The sequence below is a fragment of the Labrus mixtus genome, chromosome 16, assembly GCF_963584025.1.
Source record: "Labrus mixtus chromosome 16, fLabMix1.1, whole genome shotgun sequence".
In the NCBI taxonomy this organism is placed as follows: Eukaryota; Metazoa; Chordata; class Actinopteri; order Labriformes; family Labridae; genus Labrus; species Labrus mixtus.
This window is the reverse complement of record NC_083627.1, coordinates 26,778,347-26,802,157: the sequence shown is the minus strand read 5'-3', so window position 1 is coordinate 26,802,157 and position 23,811 is coordinate 26,778,347. Positions and strand designations below refer to the sequence as shown.

Below are 23,811 nucleotides of genomic sequence, written 5' to 3'. Positions count from 1 at the left end.
ATACCAACAAACTAGCCTGCTAGCGCGTCTGACTTTTAAAGGGAATGAGAGCTGACACTCTGATGTGTTTAATGTACACTCAAAACACACTATGTACAATAAATAGTATTGTGTATAATAATCTCTGCGCCCAGATGGTGCGCCGCGTAAAATCCAAAATATAGTCGGACATGCCCCAAATCACCGTGCGCCACACGCTTTAGAACAACGCACTTTTAAAAGACAGAGAGGGAGAGGGATAACAGTTTCCTGTAACTTATGTTTTGATAGGTGCTTGTGAGGGAAATGTCAGCCCATGGCTTCAGCTGTGGAGAGTCTGTGCTGCAGAGAGGCGGATGTCTTCTGGGTGTGGGTGGAGAACCTTACCCCCAGACCAGACATAACATGCCTGACACAGTACCCAGGTTTTGAGGTTTGCTGTCTGCATCCCTTTGTCCTGCAGATAGCATACATGACCTTCAGGCAGGAGCATGATCCCCTTCAGGCCAGTAAACATGAGAATGTGTAGGGCAGAAACAATCTGCAATTCTGATGACTTTTATTATTTTATAAATGTAAATTAGCTTTCATTGCTGAAAGAGTGTAGATACAAGTTGAAGACATGACTACAACTCAGACTGATTTTCCGATACTTTAATTAAACACAGTATTCCCATATCTATTACCTTTTTTAATAAATTTTCGATTGTGTAAATAATAGGACTATCAAGTTTAATTGTAAATATTTTGCACATTACCTTCCTTGGTTGTGTCTGCCATCAGGAGACAGTGTCCAGAAGAGGGGGGGATTTATAAAGTCATCATTTGGAGGACAATTAGAAAAATAAATAAACACAATCACAAAGTGTCTTACCAGTTGAAATCTTTTTTAAAGCTAAGCTGTCGTGACCCGGCTCAGGAAGTCACAACAAAAATGGGAGTTAAAGTTTAAATAATTCTTTATTAAACCAGACTAAACCAATCATGTGTGGAAGTCAGTAAAGTCACTAGTGTGTGATGTGCATGAGTGGAGTAAGTGTGTGCGTAGGTGTTTTGAAATGCAAACATAGCAAAAGGTAACTTAGTCTAACATTCTCAAACAAATTAAGTATACCTGTGGAGAAGGTCAGATAAGAGAGAGCAGAGAGAGAGAGTGTGTGTGAGACTGCAGGAGCTGAAAAGTGGATGGCCCCACTCAGTTGTAGGTTATATGCAGGCATGTTTCGGTGCAGCATTGGCTGGTTCTGCCAAAACCGCCCCCACCCACATATAAACATGAAAAGCAGAAAAAACACAACTTTAAACAAAACTTTAGTTCACACAGTGAGTTGATTAAAAGAAATTAAATGATCCTAATTCTATCAAAAACATAGAAATTGACATGATGTTGTTCAAAAGAGATTACGCATATTTGGAGGCATATTTATGAGACAGCATAAAATCCAATGTTCTCTAATGAAACAGCTTTGACAAAAAAAAGTCTACCTTTACAGAGCTCACTATTATATGTTTTGACGTTTAGTCTGAGATGTGTAAAATCAAATATATGTGTTTGTAATAAAGTACAAAGTGTTACAAACCTCACACTGAAAGTTCAGACGTGGCTTATGATCAGTTTATAGATTTTTAATAAACAGAGCAGGGAGGGTGATGCTCAGATGAGCAGACAGAAGGATAAGCACTCTGTGCACGTAGGAGCGGTTTGGACAGCATCAGTGTGTTAGCAGAGACTGCAGCCTGCTATGCCATGTAGTAAACATACTTTACTGGTAAACCAGTAAACCGTAGAGAAGATTATCAATTTAACCTTTAGGTTTTTGTCCGTGCGCAATATGAGCGCGCTCTCTTTCTCTCTCTCTCTCTCTCTAAGGTCCAGACTGTTTTAGTTACGGACAAAAACAGCAACTACACATACCGGTGTAGGCTACTACATCCACCCATCACATGTAACAGGATTAACTGTAGTTTTAAAGTTCTGGCTGATGGTATCATTTGTCCCTGATGTCAGGGGGTGCTGCAGCACCCCTAGGCTAGCTTCTTCCTGTGTCCCTGATGCTATGTCACCGCTAGCTTGAAGGCTTCGATGATATTATTAATAATTATGTATTAAACAAACGTTATTCTACCTATTGAAATCCGTTTATCCACTAATCTGGAGTCAGAAAACCAAACCCAATGCTTACGGTGTTCAGCTCACGTTTCCGTCGGGCTGAATCTCTGACAGATCTTTGTTTACTTCTGCCCCCGGGAGCCAGGCTAGCTGCTGCTGCTGCTGCCAGTGAACCTGAGAGAGTATATAATGCACTTCTTGTCAAAAGTGACAGGTCTATTGTTCTCATTGTTCTGTTTGGACCAATGAGAATGCAGCATTAGGATCAACCCCCTCCCCCTTTCATCCAATGAGAATGCAGCATTAGGATTAATCCCGCCTCCTGTCCATCCAATGAGAGGCGAGGTTACCTCATCATTCTTCTGACCAGGGGGGTCAATGAGACGCAACATTGTCTAGGTTTTTTTTTAATCTATACTTTTTTTAATCTTTTTTACAACCAAATTAAAAAATATATTTCCAACGGATCGAAAAATAAACTGCAACGATGCGTTGTAAACAGAAACCGTTAAAAAGACACACAGAAACACCCGAGGATTCTTTAGTATCAGATTCTTTAGCGATGCGTTGGAAACTAGATTCTACAAAACGAGATAGCAGGGTGCTTTCTGAAACTCCTGTGACATGGTTTCAGGAAAAATGGGAAAGTCCAAAGAAACGTATAGCACATCTATGCCGCCTTCAGGCACCCCCACCGATGCTTCTCCATAAAAATTGGACGTTGTTATATGGTGGTTGCTGGGGTTACTCGTTCAACTACAGCTCTAACGAAGCCTGTTTTTATCAGCTTCGAGAAGGGGAGAGCTATAGCCCTTCGACAGAGTTTAAGGCCAACCTTACCTCCACAGATTGGTCTATCTTGTGCGTGTTTGGATCAACAACGTCGAAGCCAGAAGCCCCTCAAAATGGTGAAAATGGAGAAAGAATTGTATCCAGCATGGTGTGGGAGTCCAAAACTTCAAAATGGTACTTTAGAGCTAGCCATCAGATGTGTACAGAAGCAGAGAAGACCGCCGAGTATTTTGTCCTGGAGTACTTTAGCAGCAAATGTGGGATATTTCAGCCAACATTGCGCCTTCCTCTCGAGGAATGGTTGAAAGTGATGGAGGTAGAAGACCGCAATGTTAAGCAGCTATATGTCATCAGCCGAACCTTCAGCGATATAATGAGGGTGAAGACGGTTTTGTAAACCGTAGACACTCCCATCTTCTCTACAACAACCAATCAGGAGCTTCGCCCTCCTCCTCCTCACCATCTAAAATGTTTAAAAGACACGAGAATTTGCATCTACAAGTACTTTTTTTTTACCCACCTCGAGACAATGGAGCTCACTCAGGAAAATCCGCATCCCTCTCCTCCTCCTTCACCACCTCCTTCCGACCCTGAGTCAACGCCGTCGACGACGCGTAGACAGCCAAGAACAACCATCCTGGCGCTTAAACCTAAGCGTACAGCTTCACCACGGAGAAGGGTTAGTAGTAGTAGTCCTTTTCCAGAGTGTCGCAAGAACTTGTTGAAATTTTTTTCGGAGCCTGAGCTTCCGTACCATTCTTGTTCTTCTCTACCATCAACCATTCAGGAAGAGATCGAGCCAGGGTCTCTACTCGACTCTCAACCATCACCACCGGCGGAACCTCAACCGCTAATACCGGTGCCACCTCCTGCATATTCACCGACATCACCATCAACCCCGCCATCTCCTGAGCAGCGAGAGGACGAATCAGAGGAAGAGTCAGAGGACGACTCGGAGGTCAACAAAGAGAATGAGACCGACGGTCATCTGTCCGCCGTTCTCATGAACACAGTGAAAGCTGTGGTGGTGTACGTGTTGGACCACGTACTGAAGTTGTATCGACAGGAGATTTGCAACGGCTGTGTGGTGAGTCATCCTAGCCAGCATCAGCATCCGTGTTTGGAAGACGAACCCGACTTTTTCTACATGTCACATTTTGAACCTGTGAACAAAAGGCTGTTGAAGGAGACGCTTATTTCAGCTGTCTCATGCGCTCTTGAGAGACGGTTCATTCGTATCTCATCCGGCAGGATCCTCGGGCTCGTGGAGGCCTTTCTGTATGATCTGAAATACGCCACTCGCATTAGCAGGAAAATACAAACGGTACTTGACACATTGGTTGGCGACAACAGAGCTAAGCAGTGCATGTTGAAGGATGCGTTTGAGATATGGGAAGACAAACAACCAGAGGAGGGTAAAATTGTGCGTGTGGAATTCTAAATCCCGCAAGTTGTGTTGTCGTGATTAAAGATTTCTTCATATTCTCCTGAAAACAAGTAAAAATTTTTTTTAAAAAAACATGGGGAATCTTCCTCAAAGAATGTGGGCCTGTGTAGAAGAACACATGATCGTTTAGTATCTGTTTTTAATCAAGTTATTAAAAACAAGACAAATTGCTCTCTGTTTAGAGACGATGAGGTTATTCACAGATTGTGTTTTTGCTCTTACTTTTATTGTAGCTAAAAATGAAAATAATGTGGTGTGAATAAAAAACATAAAATGCTAATCATGTTTGTCGTTTTTTTCATAAACTTTGGAGAGACGTGGGGTAAACATGTCTGAGAAACGTGTCATGAAAAAATGTTTTTGCTCTTACTTTTATTGTAGCTAAAAATGAAAATAATGTGGTGTGAATAAAAACATAAAATGCTAATCATGTTTGTCGTTTTTTCATAAACTTTGGAGAGACGTGGGGTAAACATGTCTGAGAAACGTGTCATGAAAAAAGTGTATTATAACCCCTCTCACCCGGGGAGTTTTGGAGGGTTAGATAGACTACACAGAGCTGTGCAGGATGAAATCGGTAAAAAAGTAAATATCGAAAAAGTCAAAGAATTCCTTTCAGAGCAGGACACTTATACTCTCCATAAACCAGCCAGAGTACATTTTACCCGAAATAGAGTGTTTGTACCCCGACCTCTGGTTCAATTTCAGGCAGACCTTTGCGATATGCAGGCTTTGGTGAAACACAACGACGGTTACAATTATCTCTTAACCGTTATAGATGTATTTTCAAAAAAGGCCTACGTAAGGACACTAAAGAGAAAATCAGCCCTCGAGGTTGTCAGGGCCTTTGAGTCTGTTTTGATAGAGAGCCAGAGCCCTGAAAAGTTACAGACAGATGCCGGTAAAGAGTTTTTCAACAGAAATTTCAAGAGCCTGATGAAGAAACACGGCATTACTCACTTTGCCACATGGAGCGATCTCAAAGCTTCGGTGGTGGAGAGATTTAACCACACGTTGAAAACGAGAATGTGGAGGTATTTGACAGCCAAAAATACACGCAGGTACTTGGACGTGTTGCAGGATTTGGTCAAAAGTTACAACAACAGCTACCACAAGAGTATAAAAATGACCCCTGTGCAGGTCACGGTTGAAAATACTCCTCAAGTTTTTCAAAACCTGTATGGTTCTTTTCCTCTCCGCTACAAAGAAAAGTTTAAGCTTAATTTTAAGCAGGGGGATAAAGGGAGGTTTCTATCACCTCTTTTGTTACAGTGACGTAGTAAGGCACCAGGTGGTGGGTGATGCTTACGCTCCTCTCCTGAGAATCGTTGATGTGAAAGGTACATTCGGGGACGTGATTACCCAGCATTTTAACCCACCCTACTATCTACCTGTAGCCAAAAACCACATTGAAAACATTTCTGTCGAGATTAAAACGAATCAAAATCAATCGCTCAAGTTTACCTTTGGCAAGACGGTGGTGAAATTACATTTTAGACCCGTTTCTTCTCAGCTGTAAAAATGATGCATCAAACCCTCGACCCTCACCGTTTTGTGAGCTATTATGAAAATCAGGTGGGAGGAGCCCTCCCTGGTTTTTACGGGGCCCCTGTAATGTACGGGAGAGGGATAGGTTCTGTATTTTCAAGGCTATTTCGTTTTGTATCGCCTCTGGTTAAGAAAGGTTTTGCCATTGCTAAACCCCATCTAAAAACTGCGGCTAAAAACATAGCCTCACAGGCCATCTCCCACGCCATGAGCAGAATAACCGGAGAAGGAGATTCTCAAGAAGGCTCCGGAGGTATTATGATGTTGGCCAGAAGACCCAGGAAGAGACCCCCGGGGGACCGTGTTTTAGCAAGGTCTAAAAATAACCGACGCGGGGCAAAGAAGAAATCAGTAGGGAGAGGCCTTGCTAAGGGAAGGAGGTCCGTCGCAGGCAGAAACCTAGACTCTGGAGACATATTTCTCTAAACAAAAGTTTCAGAGAAAAAACAAAACAAAACAAAACAAAAAATAAAATGGCTTTATTGCATCACAAATCGACAGAGTGTAGCATGGCTGAGCTGGATTTATTTTCAGCTCCCATGACGCAGTTGTCTATCGACGAGAAACTCTACACAGAGGTCATGCCTCTGTTGGCCATTACAGATACCTATAGAGTTTTTTATACCAGGGGACGGTGAAAAATATTTGGATCTAAATGACACCTTGCTCCATCTCAGGGTGCAAATTACCAACGCCGACGGCACAAACCTAGTGGCCGATGCCCCTGTAGGGTTAATCAATTACCCTCTGAATACAATCTTCAGCCAATGCGATATTATTCTGGGGGATAGACTGATATCGCAGTCTAGTGCCACTCATCCTTACAGGGCTATGATTGAAGCCCTGCTCAACTTTTCAGAAGCTACTCTACAAACACAGTTTAGCTCAGGGCTGTTTTACAAAGACACCGCCGGCTCTATGGACTCTGTGGTGACCGTCAATGGTCCCAATCGCGGTCTACGCAACAGAGCCGAATTTACAGAGCAGTCCAGAGAGCTCCACCTGTTGGGACCTCTCCACGCTGATATATTATTCAGCGAGAGGCTCCTTTTGAACTCTGTGGACTTGAGAATTAAGCTGACCAGAGCGTCCGACGCCTTTTGTCTCATGGGGGCGGCCAACAGCACCTACCATCTGAAAATACTGGGGGCTGCTCTGTTTATGAAAAAAGTCACCGTTTCCCCGCCCGTGCGTTTGGGTCACGCTGCAGCCTTGATGAAGGGCAACGCTCTCTACCCTCTGTCACGGGTGAACGTGAAAACCTACTCCATCCCGCAAAACTCGAGGATATGCAACCAGGAGAACCTCTTTCTGGGTACTATGCCAAAGTATGTGGTGATAGGCATGGTACACCACGAAGCTTTTACGGGGAGCAGGGATCTGTCTCCTTTCAATTTCATCCATAACAATGTGGAATACCTGGCCTTGTGTCAGGCTGGAAGACAGGTGCCGGCCAAAGCTTTTCAGCCTCAATTTAACAACGGTGTGTCTGTCAGAGAGTTTTACAACATGTTTACAGCTACAGGGAGACACTTGAAGGATTTACCTCTGAGCATCAACAGGAGAGAGTTTGAACAAGGATACTCTCTGTTTGTCTTTAATCTCAACGCCGGGGAGGATGCTGACGCCCTATCCCCCGTCTCCAACGGGAATTTAAGGCTGGAGATGAGATTCAGAGTGCCTTTACCTCAGACCACTACACTGATTGTGTACGCCTGCTACGAGTCTACACTTACAATGATCGAAGACGAACTCCAGTTCTTCAAGAGTATAGTCTCTCACGATTTCTGCAAAAATGTCATTATATCATAAATATGTCACAATTACGTGTTAGCAAAAAAATAAATAAAATAAATATAACTTACGGGGATGGTTCATGTACATCGTAAGAGCGTTTCAGGGTTCTGACACGTAGTAGAAGTTGTCTCCAGATGTCTTCTGAACAGGTTCCGGTATATTTACGCTCTCTCTTATAACCTTTCATTTTCGATGGATTTTCGCTCTTACCTATTATCTACAGATTTTTCCCATACGGTATAAGTCTGCGTTATATAGATATGTATATTATTCTCTGTTTCTCGCACAGCATAACGCTAAAAAGGGTGGTGACCTTTGACCTAGCAGTTATGAGAACCGGTATGCGCTGCGGGGTATGTGTCAGCTAGATTACAGAGACGAGACGGAAGGATTCGTTCTTCAAAACCTGTATAATGTGGGAACCCTAATTTTCTTGTGTATTTTACACAGCCCCTTTTCTTGAGGATCGCGTCTGTTTGTGGTTTCTCCTCTTTTAATTTCTCCCCACAAGCTGGAGAGCCTCGCACGGATTCACACCTCTCCATCAACCCGGAGTTCCATCAACGGCCGTCTTTTTAACATTTTTATATTTTGCAGTTTATTTTTCGATACGGTTAAAATATATTTTTTAATTCGGTTGAAAAAATATTTAAAAACCTAGTCTTCGGTACTAGCACCAGCCGGTGTGTCTTTTTTCACTCTGTTTACAACGCATCGTTGCAGTTTATTTTTCGATCCGTTTAAAATATATTTTTTAATTCGGTTGTAAAAAAAAAGATTAAAAAAGTATAGATTAAAAAAACCTAGACAATGTCGCGTCTCATCGACCCCCCTGGTCAGAAGAATGATGAGGTAACCTCGCCTTCTTGCATGAAAGAATGATGATGTATCATTCTCTCATTGGATGGACAGGAGGCGGGATTAATCCTAATGCTGCATTCTCATTGGATGGACAGGAGGCGGGATTAATCCTAATGCTGCATTCTCATTGGATGAAAGGGGGAGGGGATTAATCCTAATGCTGCATTCTCATTGGTCCAAACAGAACAATGAGAACAATAGACCTGTCACTTTTGACAAGAAGTGCATTATATACTCTCTCTAGCATCAAAGTGTTATCTTGAGACACTTTACAAAAAGCAGGTAAAATACCTTACTCTTTGTCTGTTAACATTACAAAAGAGCAGGTAAAAAGACTTTATTCATTGTTATGTTACAAAAAGCAGGTAAAAGACCTTACTTATTGCTATATTTCAAAGATCCGGTCTATCCATCATGAGCACTTTAGCGAAGCAGCAAAAGTTACAGTGGTAAGAAAAAACTGCCTTATTAAAAGGCAGAATTCATCGGCCCAATCCCCGGCTCATGACAAAACAGTCTTCACAGGCCTAGACTGTGTGTAGGCCTAGACTACACTCTATCTCTCCATCAGGGTTAGGGCTTGGAAAGGAATAGGGGGAGAGATGGGATAAGATGCAGGAAGAGGGATAGGGAGCAAGGGGGTGGGGGGAGGCAAGCCGTCCATCAACAATCCGGTGGGGAGGGGGGGGGGGGGTTTGTTTTGGCAGGCCGTCAACCAACGATCTCCTAAGAGAGCTCAAGAGCTCCCAGGAAAGTAGGTGGTTAGTGACTGAGATTTACAGAGAGATACATGCAGTAATATGATGTACTGTATATGCACAGAGAGAGAGAGAGAGAGAGAGAGAGAGGAGGGTTGTTCTGGCAGGCCGTCAACCAACGATCTCCTAAGAGAGCTCAAGAGCTCCCAGGAAAGTAGGTGGTTAGTAACTGAGATTTACAGATAGATAAATGCAGTAATATGATGAACTGTATATGCACAGAGAGAGAGAGAGAGAGAGAGAGGGAGAGAGAGGAGCTCAAGGTGCCAGTTCCCCCAGTAGTCTAAGCCTATAGCAGCATAACTAGTAACTGGTCTACACCAGCACCAGCCCTAACTATAAGATTTATCAAAAAGGAAAGTTTTAAGTCTATTCTTAAAAATACAGACTGTGTCTGCCTCCCAGACCCCGGCTGGAAGACGATTCCAGAGGAGAGGAGTCCGATAACTGAAGGCTTTACCTCCCATAGTACACTTAGAGGCTGTAGGTACCACTAGCAGGACTGTATTCTGGGACCATAATGTTCTCGAAGGGTAGTACGGCACTAGTAGCTCCTTAAGATAAGATGGTGCCTGGCCATTTAGAGCTTTGTAAGTGAGAAGAAGGATCTTGAATTCTATTCTAGACTGTATGGGGAGCCAGTGCAGAGAAGCCAACACAGGAGTAATGTGGTCCCTTTTCCTAGTTCTAGTCAGTACACGAGCTGCAGTGTTCTGGACTAGTTGACGAGTCTTTAGAGACCCACCATAGCACCCCGACAAAAGAGAATTACAATAATCCAATCTGGAGGTAACAAATGCATGAACTAGTTTTTCTGCATCATTTTGCGACAGGATATTCCTGATCTTGGATATATTACAAAGGTGAAAATAGGCTGTTCTTGAAATTTGCCTGCTGTGAAAGCTAAAGGACATATCTTGATCAAATAGAACTCCTAGATTCCTAACAGTGGTGCTAGATGCCAGGCTGATGTCATTAAGGACAGTCAAATCACTTGGAAAAAGTATCTCTGAGGTTTTTAGGGCCTAGCACAATAACTTCAGTCTAGTCTGAGTTAAGTAGCAAAAAATTTCATTTCTGGTCATCCAGGTCCTAACGTCCTTAAGGCACGTTTCTAGCTTACATAACTGACTGGTGCCATCGGGCTTCATTGATACATAAAGCTGAGTATCATCTGCATAACAATGCAACTGTATGGAGTGTTTCCTCATAATATTTCCCAGAGGAAGCATATATAATGTAAAGAGAATTGGTCCAAGCACTGAACCTTGTGGCACTCCATGGCTAACTTTGGTGTGCATAGAGGACTTATCATTAACATGTACAAACTGAGATCAGTCTTATAAGTAGGATTCAAACCAACTTAAAGCAGTCCCTGTAATTCCAAGTAAATGTTCTAGTCTGTATAACAGGATCTGATGGTCAATGGTGTCAAAAGCAGCACTAAGATCTAACAAGACGAGCACAGATAGTCTGAAGCTGTCTGAAGCTAGAAGTAAATCGTTTGTAACTTTAACTAGTGTAGTCTCAGTGCTATGGTGGACTCTAAATCCTGACTGAAACTCCTCAAATAAACTGTTGTCATGGAGAAAGTCACACAGCTGATTAGCTACCACTTTCTCCAGGATCTTTGAGATAAAGGGAAGGTTGGATATAGGCCTATAGTTAGCTAGAGATCCTGAATCTAGAGTAGGTTTTTTAAGTAGAGGTTTGATTACCGCTACTTTAAATGACTGTGGTACATAGCCTGCCAGTAAATACATATTGATCATATCTAATATAGAGTTGCTAACTAAGGGAAAGACTTCCATAAACAGCTTGGTTGGGATTGGGTCTAAAAGACAGGTTGACGGGTTCGACGCAGAAATAATTGAATTTAGCTCTGAAAGGTCAATTGGAGAAAAACAGTCTAGACTAATATCTGGTCCTGGAACTGTCTCTGCCGTATCAGACGTACCTGCACCAGGTAAGGGCAGGAGGTTACTAATTTTGTCTCTGATGTCTAGAATTCTGTTGTTGAAAAAGCTCAGGAAATCATTACTGCTGAGGGCTAAAGGAATACAAGGCTCAATGGAGCTATGACTCTCTGTCAGCCTGGCTACAGTGCTGAAAAGGTATCTAGGATTGCTTTTGTTTTCCTCGATTAGAGAGGAATAGTAGGCAGCTCGAGCGTGACGTAGAGCCTTCATATATTTTATATGACTATCCTGCCAGAATAAACAAGATTCTACCATTTTGGTCGATATTCTTTCAAAATTTTGCGACAATTGTTTTAGAGTACAGGTTTCTGAGTTGAACCATGGAGCTAGTCTCGGCCATTTCATAACCTTCTGTTTTAGGAGAGCAATCGAATGAAGAGTAACTCTCAGCGAATCCACTGCACTATCAACAAACTGATCTAGCTGAGAGGGACTACAGCTATCATAAGAGTTTCCAACTGGGTTGAAACACGGTACTGAATCAAAAGCAGCTGAAATAGCTTCCTTAAATCTAGCTACAGCACTATCCGACAAACTTCTAGAGAGCACATTTTATTTAAGCGGAGATAATTCTGGTAGGACAAAGTCGAATGTAATAAGGAAATGGTCTGATAGAAGAGGATTTTCTAGGAAAACTGTAAGGTTTTGGATTTCAATGCCATAAGCTAAAACAAGATCCAGGGTGTGGTTAAAACGATGAGTAGGTTCGTTTACACCCTGGGTGAAACCAATAGAGTCTAATAATGACTTGTTTACTGTCACGATGCACGCTGTCAGGACCATAGACTGTCAAAAAGACATTTATCTGATCATTACAAAGGTAACTGTCTTTAAATATTAAGCCCTTCTTTTCTACTTGACAAATACACTTTTTAATAATGTGAAAAGAGAAAAACAGCCAAGCTGACATGTAAAGCAAAAGTCCAAAGTGTTGTTGACCTTATCACCTGAGGTAGAAAAATAAATGAACATAGTTAGCGGTAGTTTGCAGTAGGCCTGCATGTTCAAATAGTTTTGTTTTACACGACCTGTTGATATTAAAATTGTTGTGGTATTATGTAGCCTACATGTTTTAGCCAAACTTAAAAATCCTACTTTGCTGCCAGCAGCATTTTTCAATCATGGAGTCAAAGGCTGGGGGCAAAGGGCTGGGCTCACTATAACACTAAACATGTAGTGAAAATGGGCTGCTGTATTATTATTTTAAAATCTAAATAAGCTACTTGTATCGAGGACTTTATGTTAACAGTAACAAAACAGGTCAGGCATAAATTATTATGCTATCCTTGCATCAAATGATAAAAAGCTCTATTTCAAATTAGATTTTTTTTGTCATCCACTAAAGATGAATTTACAAGACTGCAGGTATTAGATTTAAAACACAAAATCTCTGTCATTGCAAACTCTACTATATTTTTTATTATTGCTGTTCAAGGTTAGAAACCTTGACACAGGAGTTATTCTACCTGCCCTGTGATCAGTGCTTTAATAATAACGAGTAAAGTGAAGAGGGAGAGAGAGAGTCTTTAGATGTGTGTGTGTGTGTGTGTGTGTGTGTGTGTGTGTGTGTGTGTGTGTGTGTGTGTCAGGCCACAGCACAGTTTACACTCGTTAAGCTTCATCACAGATTAAACCTGCTCACATGAATATGTTGTCACAAACACACAGAGTGTCTTTGACGCAAACAGTCATCTTCAGGTATTTTAGTGTTAGGCATTATAAAATGATCAAATGTTTCCTAACGAACAGAGGTGCGCTTCAGCGTTGCGCACTGCAGTCTGATCAGCTCCGTGTTGAATTCCACTTTTTCAACTGAATAAACTCAGTTAAACGACTTTTAATATGACCCCTGCAATCCGTTCTTCTTCGTGTCCGTACTATCGTGATCTAACTCTGTCACTGACTTTTATGCGCCATGAATCTCTGCCATCTCCGTGCGTAATTCAAGGAAGAATTTTAATGCTGCTCCTCGGCTAAACCAGCGGACCTCTGTATGATCGGACAGCCTGTGCGTGATATTGTTTTCAGATAAGGAAATGTTCAGTAATAATGACATGTTTACGGTCTGATGAGAGCTGGTGATAAAGACGCAACAGCAGGCTACTAGAAGTGATTCAACGGAAAAGTGATCAACACTTTCACATCTGGGTGATCTAAACATGAACCATCTGTAAATTAAATCAGTTAATCTGAATTTTAAATGACTGTATTTACCATAATCTGAGGTAAAATAAATCGGGAGATGCATCAGGCTCAACGCTGGTGTCCGCAATCTACACCGAGTTCTGGATGTGTGGGTGTTGGGGTTGTATCAAGTCAACTTTGGTTATATTCTTTAATAATTATTTCTAATTATTAATAATATAAATAAAATATCATTAAACTATGTTTAATCTCGTTTTGGGGCACCACCCTGTACTCAGGGAAATATAACCAAAATATCACTCAAATCAGTCTCAGATTAGTTATTTAATTACTAATATTATTAATAATTAATAACTATATTTAATAAATTGAAGGCGTGAAATCCGTACACAAAGCCTTCGCACCCAGCTTATATCACAATGCAAATACACCAGTAATCACAAACAACTGCTCTCTTAAATTATAACAGAATTTATTTAAACAAAGCAACATCAATCCAAAATCAATGAACTTAATCAAACAAATAACTATTATAAACTAATCTAAGCAACAAACATTATCAAGCACACCTTGTGAATGAGGTGTAAATGTGTGTGTGTGTGTGTGTGTGTGTGTGTAGGAGAGAGAGAGAGAGAGAGAGAGAGAGAGAGAGAGAGAGAAAACAAGATGGTGGAGAGAGACAATGCACCATGTGACTTCGTCACATGTGGACAAAATGGTGGACAACAAAGGAAGCCGTGTGGCTGCCTTTTTGAAATAGTTTGAGCTCTCTGAGCTGAGTTCAGTAACTGTTACTTAAACACCAGAAAGCCAGTGGCCGGACTTTGATTCAACGGTGGGTACACTGGTCTTTCTGATTGTGAAAGCCGTTGACTGAAGGTAAACTAGCATAGCATTACATACATAGGCGAACACAGCAGTTCATTACAATAAAACAAATGCAGCAGCTTACAACAGATAATAAACAGAATGTGACGTGTCGTCAACAATGATGCATAATTATCAGTGGTTATAAAAGAAACATAACTATTTCTGAAACTATTTCTGCCCAGACCAAAGCTCTTACTTGGGGTAACTCCTGGTGATCGTTGCAAAGCTGGTTAGATCGTCACTCTGTTGAATGTTGAATCATCAGATTCAGGCAGGGTTCCTTCGTGGCAGATGTAGGAAGAGGGTAGCGGGATTCAGATCTTCGACCCGAGCGTTGCTCTATAGGGTCTTCTGGTTGCAGGAGCCGAGTTCTTTATGTGTCCTTGTGGATTCAGGGATCAGTGGGCTTCCTTCAGCGCTCCTGTCCAGTTGCGTTCAATGACGTCTTACGAAAAATCAAAGGAAAGAAACTCTTCTTTTTGCTCGAACCTGATAGCATCTGATTGCGCCCAAAACTCCTAAAAATATGCCATGGAAGTAGTCAGCTGAATCCTCTGATGCTTGAATTCAGCATGTGAAGAGCTACCCATACTGAACAACCTCAGCTCTGGAGTTTAACCTATGTAAGTCAAGAGGAAGAAAGGCTTTGTCTCGAATGCTGGAGTCCATCTTGTTGGAGAGGGTATCCTCTGGTGTCGGCAGACCACACTTGAAGAGAAGGAAGCAATGCCTGGTGATTGCTTTTAAAGACTGGAGCTGCCTGTGGGTTTACCTCAGGTCCCGGTCACCCCCTTTACGTCACACGTAGGTGTGAAGTACCGCAGGGGATTCTGGGATAAAGAGTCCTTTAAAGGCCTCTTTGAGATCTCAGTAAGTAACTCAAAGGCACAGACTGTCCTAAGCCTGCGTGGCCCAACATGGGTCATTTACGCATGATGGAGAGGAGTGTTTTTAATCTGGATGAGCTGCTCTTTGTGGTTGTTATTATCAGTCAAACTTTTGTTTTCCATCAGTCAAGACAGGAGAAACTGGTAAGAAGTGTGGACAGAGCTGAAGACCGTCAGGATGCCTGTGTTTAAGTCCCGTAGCTTTGATCAAATTCTGGCAACTTGTGAGCAAATCAAACTAAAGAAATACTGCTCCTTCGATCTCTCTTAAAAACCGATTCTGTGTCACCTCTCTCTTTCTGTTCAGCCTGATTGCTGATTAACGTAATGCAGGAGCAGCTTGTGCGCTCGACTCCTCCTTTTTACGTTACTCCCTGCTTAGAAAATAGTTCAAAGTGCCCCGTTTCATTCATTTTCGTATCATCATATTCCGTTCAATTGTTTAAGAGTAAAAAGTTATTTAAAGTTAAACATTTCTGAGGCTCTATGTGGAGCAACATGTAATTGATTAAATTAAAAGGCCATAAAACTATTAATAAATACCTTTAGGATAATTTAGTAATTTAGTTAAAGGCAATAATATTTTTGTTCCCTTTTTTGTTAATTGGTAAAAAGTTAGGCTGTATAGGAACAGGACCTCATTATGGTATTTTTCTGAGGCTCATTATGTGGAGCCCACGATGGTCTCATTGGTTGTTTTTTTTTTGGTAAGAAGAGGAGTTATTTCTTCTCGGTACCACTCTGATGGCAAACCGTTGCTTCCAGGGGATCTATTAGTCTTAAGTCTGGATATGGCTTTATAAACTTCATCAGGTGTTACAGGAGCTGTGAGGATCGTATTCTGTGAATCTCCAATACTTGGTAGATCAAGAAATTTGAGAAACTGCCTTTTTCCTCCTCAGTTGTTGAGGGTGGTTGTGTGTATTGAGTCTTATAATAATCTTTCAATGTGTTTTCTATTTCTGTGGTATCATGTCTTAGCTGGCTTGTGTTAAGCTCCCTGATCTTATATATCGAATTTAAACTCTGTTGTTCTGTAAGTCGTCTTGCCAAAAGCCTTGTAGCCTGCATGCTTCGTAATATTCTTGCTTTACAAATCTGAGGTTTTCCTCCGTCTCTCCTCTCAAAACGTCGGCTATTTCCCCTTTAGTAGTCTTGATTTCTTGGAGGAGATGAGTTTTGAGGGATGTTTGATATTTTATCAGCCTTTAATGCGTCCCACAGGATAGTCAGACTGTTTTTTTTCTGTACTGTTCTCCTCAATGTATCTCTTTATTTCCATTTTAATTTGTTCAGTTATTACTTTATTGTTCATTAGTACTACATTTAGTCTCCAAGTAGTGGTCTTCCGTTTGCTATTTAAACATACAGTTAGGTGTATTGCATTGTGGTCCGAGATATCAGCCACTCCAAGTTTCAGTAGTGTACCTTATGAAGATCCCAGCTATTCATAAATACATAATCGATTCTTGACTGAGTGTTGAGCGCGGTTAAGTAATGTGTATATCCCACCATGGACCCGGATACAGCAAACCCCAATAAACGCAAAAAGACAGACTCCTCTACAGACACTGACGACCTACAAACAACAGAAATAGAGGTGAGTGTACTGGCGAACATCAATAAAAAACTAGACCTCCTGATATCACTGCACGAAGAAATTAAAGACATTCGCAATAGCCTGGAGTTCGCTCATCAAAACATCGTCACACTACAGATCTCAAACCAGGAATTAGTAACCTCCGTCGAAGCTCTCAATGAACAAATGCATGCTGACAACCTCATCTTCTCTGGCATTCCCGAACAAACACCCAACAATCCGGAATCTCTCATCATGTAAAGTGTCTCGAGATAACACTTGTTATGAGTTGACGCTATACAAATAAAAATTGATTGATTGATTGATTGATTGATCAAAAACTTCATGACAACTCGCCTGAAAATACCAGCCGACACCATCAAAAACATTACATTTCACAGAGCTCACCGCCTCGGCAGATCATCAGACAAAGGACCCAGACCAATTATCGCAAAATTTGAACACTATCAGCAAAAAGAGCAGGTCAAAAAAAAGGAAGGGGACTCAAAGGAACATCATTTGGAATGAATGACCAATACCCAAGGGAAATAAATGAACGCCGGAAAATACTTTACCCCATTCTGAAAGAAAACAGGAGCAACAACAAACGTGCATCTATGATCGTTGACAAGCTGTATATTGGGACAATTATTCCGAAACACAAAAATCACACCATGGCTTTTCTAAATGAACGGACTTAATCTGATTTAAACATTCCTAAAACAAAATAAATATCGCTCTCTACTACACTCTAAGCTTCTTACTCGACATCCTGACCTACCCATGACCCCCTCAGACTTTCTCCCTTCTGTCATTTGTGCAGAAGCTTATGTTTTGCTTTGTTTTTGTTCTTCACCCCTCACTCTTAACACGTTTATGTCCTGTGATGTGTATGTCTCTCTGTATTTATGTTATACCTGTTTGTACAAACAGCCTCAGGCAGTCACCCTCAAATATATTATATATATTCATCAACATTCAACAGCAAACAAAGAAGCGTCTCAGTCCTAGAAAATAAAAACATCCCATTCACACATACCTCATCTCTCACTGACCCAGATGGAAGATTTATCATCATTAATGGATCAATAAACCAAACAACATTCACACTTGCAAACATTTACGGCCCCAACAACGACGACCCATCCTTCTTCCAAAATTTCTTCTCACTACTAAATAACTCATCCAATATCATCATAGCTGGAGACTTCAATACTGTTATCAACTCCACAACTGACTGCTCTGGCACCCCCGCTAACTCAAGAATCTGGCACTCCACTGAAATAATTAAGCAATACATGAAGGATCTTGGACTTGGCGATAGTTGGAGAATGAGAAATCCATCATCCAGAGAATATTCTTACTTTTCACCCCTCCACCAATCATCCTCCAGAATAGAGTTCTTCCTCATAAGTAATTCACTCTCCCGACATATTAGAGAAAATACAATTCATCCCATCATAATCAGTGATCGCACTCGTCTCCCTATCAATAAACATCAAATCACACATCAAGCCGCCCACAAGATGGCGCTTTAATACATCACTTCTACAAGACCCTGATTTTATGTCATTGATTAGGAGAGAGTGGGCTTTCTTTCTGGAGATGAATGACTCTCCAAACATTTCACTGTCACTATTATGGGAAACAGGCAAAACAGTAATAAGAGGAATAATAATATCATATTCATCACACAAGAAAAAACAGCAACAAAAAAATGAAAATGATCTAGACACAAAAATCAAACAATTAACAAGACTACACAGCGATAACCCCAGTGAACAAACACAAAATTAATTGAATCAACTTAAATGCCAACTGGAAAGCATCATACATAAAAAAACACAGTTCATTATCCAACAGCTCAAATATGAGAACTTTCAATACAGTAACAAATCAAGCAAATACCTGGCTAATCTTCTACAATTCAAAAAGAAAAAAGCAATAATCCCATCTATACTTAACACTGACGGCACCATCACCCATAACCCAGAAGATATAAATAAAGTATTTTATAAATTTTACAGCAACCTGTACTCCCCCGATCATGAACCCAACCAATCAGAAATAGACACCTTTCTAAATAACCTAGAACTACCAACCCTGCCATCAGAACAAGCCAACTTTTTAGATACACCCATCACTACTGAAGAACTACACAAAGCCCTACATAAAATGCCAAGCAATAAATCTCCTGGACCAGACAGACTTCCTGCAGAATTTTACAAACACTTTTGGGACATATTATCACCACTATTCCATAGAGTAACTACAGAAATTAAAGCAACCTCCAACATACCCACACACATGAACACTGCTGTAATGACACTACTTTTGAAACCCAATAAGGACCCTACCCACCCCTCCAGCTACCGCCCTCTCTCACTTATCAACACTGATCTAAAAATTATTACAAAAACACTAACAAGAATAGAAACAGTCATTCCAATGATAATCCACCCTGACCAAACTGTTTTTTATCAAAAACAGACACGCCTCAGACAACATCCGCAGGCTTTTCAACTTAATCCACATATCACAACAAAAACAGGACAAAACCATGATCGTCTCATTGGATGCAGAAAAGGCCTTTGATAAAGTTAACTGGACATTCTTGTTCAGTGCCTTACGCAAGTTTGGTTTTGGAGAGTCGTTCATCCACTGGGTAAGAACACTGTACACATCACCTAGGGCCACAATAAGCACAAATGGGATCACTTCACCAAACTTCACACTACACCAAGGGACCAGACAAGGATGCCCACTCTCTCCATCCCTATTTGCAATTTTCATCGAACCTCTCGCAGCATCTATAAGACAAAACAATAACATTAAAGGAATCTACAGTGAACAAGCAGAGCATAAAATAAGCCTTTACGCAGATGATCTATTATTACACCTACAAAATCCTTCAGCGTCATTACAAGAAACCGTCAATATTATTACAAATTTTTCTTCCGTCTCTCACTATATCATAAACTGGAATAAATCAACCATCCTGCCAATGTCAGAAGGAGCCTGGGATTCTGCAGCCCAAGATCTCACCCTCCCATTTAACACTGGCAATATATGTTACCTAGGCATTAACATTTCCGTCAGGCTGTCAGAATTATTTCACCTTAATTACACCCCTCTGCTATAAAAAATAGAGGATGACTTTAAGCACTGGACCAAACTACCACTCACTCTCATTGGACGAATCGCCACAGTTAAAATGAAAACCTTACCAGAGATGAATTATTTATTCTTAATGCTCCCCATCACTCCCACTGACAAATGGTTTAAAACAATAGATTCATTATCATCACAATTTTACTGGAAAAACAAAAGAGCTAGAATTTCATTAAAAACATTACAAAACCATAAGTCACAGGGCGGCCTTGAAGCACCAAACTTTCTCTACTACCATCTGTCAAATCAATTACAGTATTTATTCAAATGGACGCAAAAAAAGAAAAACACAACAATCAATGGCTAGAACTGGAACAAAACCAATGTAAAACCACTTCAATTGCAGACCTTCCCTTTCTTCCAGTACAGCATCAGGTCATTGTCTGTGTACGCATCTGTAGAGAGACAAAGACAAACAACTGAGTATCTGCAAAACAAATCACATGTACAATCCCATTAATTTAATCCAGCAAACACACAGTCATAAAAAACAGGAGAAATTCACCACTGCTTTTTTAATGAGCACGAGACTTCATACACACTACAGGGATGGAGGAATAATCAGAAAACAAATGCATACCCTTACAGCTCTCTATCTCCAAAGAGCACGTCTGCGTATCGAGAGGAAAGCGACTCGAAATGTGACCGTCATCCTAAAAAACAATGACGAAAGATGGTTATACGCTTGTCACTAAGGTGCAGATGCCCCTAAAAAAAAGCAGCAAAAAAAAAAAAGAAGAAAGGCTTGCCCACTCACTCAGTGCTACAAAACATTCAATTATCACAACGCTTAGACCCAGTTGTCTTTGCAAGGTGATAGTCTTTGTAAAAAATTGAGGTAAAACCCATCCATACTTTATATATAGATACATTTGCTAAACATTAATATGATGGCAGGTGTGGTCAAACATGCAACATACCACAAGATGCAAGAAAAAAAAACAACATCATTCAAAAACAACCACAGGAAATTTGTAAAAATGCATAGAAAAGTGTCATCATACGATTATTTAAACATAGTGTAGCACCTCCTACTTTCATAATCTAGGTTTAGTTATTTTACTACTGTATATTAGCAGCTTAAGTTTTATACACATGCTGCTTCATTGCCCCTTTCTTCCCCGAGTCTTGAACCTCTTCTGCATGGCATTTTAGTTCCTCTGGTGTCTAGTCTGCCATCTCTTTGTACTCAGATTACTGCATTGAATAAGTAATAGTTGAACAAGACCTTACACTGTGTTTGTCCTGCCTCAGGTCTCTGTTCAGGACAGTTCAGTTCAGTTTATTGTCATTTGTAGCATGAAAACTACATTGGAAAACATTTGCAAGAGGTAGACAGCACAATTGGAAAAGGACACAGGACAGTGAGTTTAAAAAACAGGCAATATAAATATAAATATGGTATGCGTTAACACTGTAAAGGGGCCAGTGAGGGTGTGCAGGTCTCGGCACACACAGGTATAAAAACTTTTAGTGGATGCACTTTAATAAGGGATATTTGCCACCAAATGAACATAGCAGCCATTCGTCTATCTTACTGCTATGGGATGAAGCAATCTGTGGGAGCAAATCTTTGACTTTTGATGTTCAATAAAGCCCCACAGATGTAAAAAACATGGCCTGTAGTTTAAAACTACAAACAAAGATGTCTGTACTTTTGATTTGGCGATTGACAATATAAATTAATATCCATTATTTGCTCATAATGCATGTGTAACCTCCAGCAGAGCATGAGCCCTCCTTACTAAAAGGCAGAGAGGAAGTGAATGGGGGGCTTCCGCAGAGAGATGATGAAATGAAAACAGATAATCCAGCTCACAGGAGCAGAGACAACCACGCGGCATGCAGGATGCTGGACAAACTGTCATCCTCAATCTGCCTGGGTCTGGAAAATCTCCAACCAGCACCAATGGCCAGATTAAAAGGGCCATGTAATGAGGATACATGATCATATCTGCTATTTGCAATGACATATTTTCCCTCATAAACACAATATACTTTCACCAAGAAGCAAAGAACCGTAGTCCACATAAAGACTTTTAAAACTTTATACAGAGTCCAAAAAAGATCACAAACTTTAATATCTGAGATGTGGATAAAACTCAAAATCTGTAGGCTGCTCTATCATCACCCTCAGAAATAAAATCCAGATATTTCAGTCTTTGAATATTGCTGAATGCAGATTGGTGGATGTTGACATCATCAGTTGAGTTTTCTTTGTTCCCGTCCGTCATGAAGGCGCTGCTGTGCCCCCCAGGGGTCTGAAGAGGAGGCAGATGGCCAGCTGTTAATCTCTGCCAGGCTCTGTAATGTGGAGTACTGATTCAACTCTCTTGGCTCCGAGCCTCCTATCGCTCACCAAAATTACAAGTTCCTGCACGGGGGTATTAGCGCTCGTAATTGGCAGAACTTTATCCCCTTAAATTCAAGTCTTGTACTGTGGCAGCTGGAGCCACTTTGTCCTGGCCCTGACCACCCACTAACATCATAACCTGCCCCACTGACTAAGTAGGACGTGTACTTCATGTGTCTTGCGCTAAGATACTTTGCAGGGGACCAACACCCCTAGTAGACCACCACCCTTACAAAAGAAAGGCAGACAACACTTTATTTATGGAGTTGTTTTATTCCATCAGAGCATGAACGTCTTTTCCCCATCCTGTTCATCCAATTGAGAAATACATTTCCTCAATGCCGGTGTTATGCTGATAAATGCTTCCCTGCTTAGAATTGCACGCGACTCCCAGGACAATTTAAAATATCCCAGACACAATTTCTACACTGCCGAATTTTGCATCCACCCTTTGATTTCCTCTACAGACACTTTAGAGTGTAAATGCGTCTTCTACCGAGTCGACAGACTAATAAGGACACTTTACAAAGGGTGACTATATGTCTCGATTTGACTGGGACCGTCCTGATTTCAAGCTCCACGTCTTGAGTCCCCACAAATGTCTATAAAACACTAATATGTCCCGGGATTAAACATTCCCTGTCCCAGTTTGAACCAACCACAGCAATGCACCATGCTTGCAAAACTGTTCTGTCTCTATATATGTCAATCAATGTCGTTGCTAAGGCTGTTGCTGTTCTAACCAGTAGAAAAACATCACTAATGCACTGTGAGTCAAAGCTCAATACTGATGTGTCTGTTGAGTGTCAATCAATCTCGGGTTGAGGCTGCTGCTCATTAAACACATCTAATCATATTCACAGGTCCGTAGGCTCGCTGTGAAACTAAAAAGGAAGTCAGCATTTTCCAGAGGCAGTGAATATGCTTTTTGCAATGTCAACGTTGGAAATGTGGACATACAAAGCCATATTAAAACAAGCGAACACAAACAGTGGGTACAGGCTGGAAGTAGCACTGTTGCTCCTACTTCAGTGCAGCAAGCGCTGGTTACAACCAACTTGAACAAACTGCTCAGGAGGAAACCTTTACCTACCACCTTGAGTGACCATTGCAGGTCACCAATCTGTGGGTTGATACAACACATATACCATATTGTCCCCCAGCAGGAAATCTGTTGTCACAGCTTGTACAGTTGGTACATGGATACACATGTATTTATATGGGTAAGCATGTTACACAAGGATAGCAGCCAATACAACGGTCAATGTGGGAGTTTGATAAGTGCTTCAATAGCCAAGGGGACGAAACTCTTTTTGTAATGTTCCCTATCCAGGTCAGAGTCCTATATCTCTGACCTGATTGGACTGAGTGGATGAGAGGTGTCCTGGTGAGTGCTCTGTGTGCCAGGACGTTGTGGGTTTGTGCGTTAAAATTAAAGTGTCCCAATTTGGAGGTTTGAAAATATGGTCAGCCTAACTTAACGTTTATTAAGTGTAAACTTCAGATACTTTGTCATCACAGGTCTGCCCCCAGAA

The 23,811-nt window shown here is 41.1% G+C and overlaps 1 protein-coding gene across 1 annotated transcript; it reads left to right on the top strand.

The window, feature by feature from the left end:
• Positions 1 to 6,707: 6,707 nt before the first annotated feature.
• On the top strand, positions 6,708 to 7,688 carry LOC132991541 (uncharacterized protein F54H12.2-like). Its single transcript, XM_061060315.1, has one exon. The coding sequence runs from the start codon at positions 6,708 to 6,710 to the stop codon at positions 7,686 to 7,688; it is 981 nt and encodes a 326-aa protein (XP_060916298.1).
• Positions 7,689 to 23,811: the final 16,123 nt, after the last annotated feature.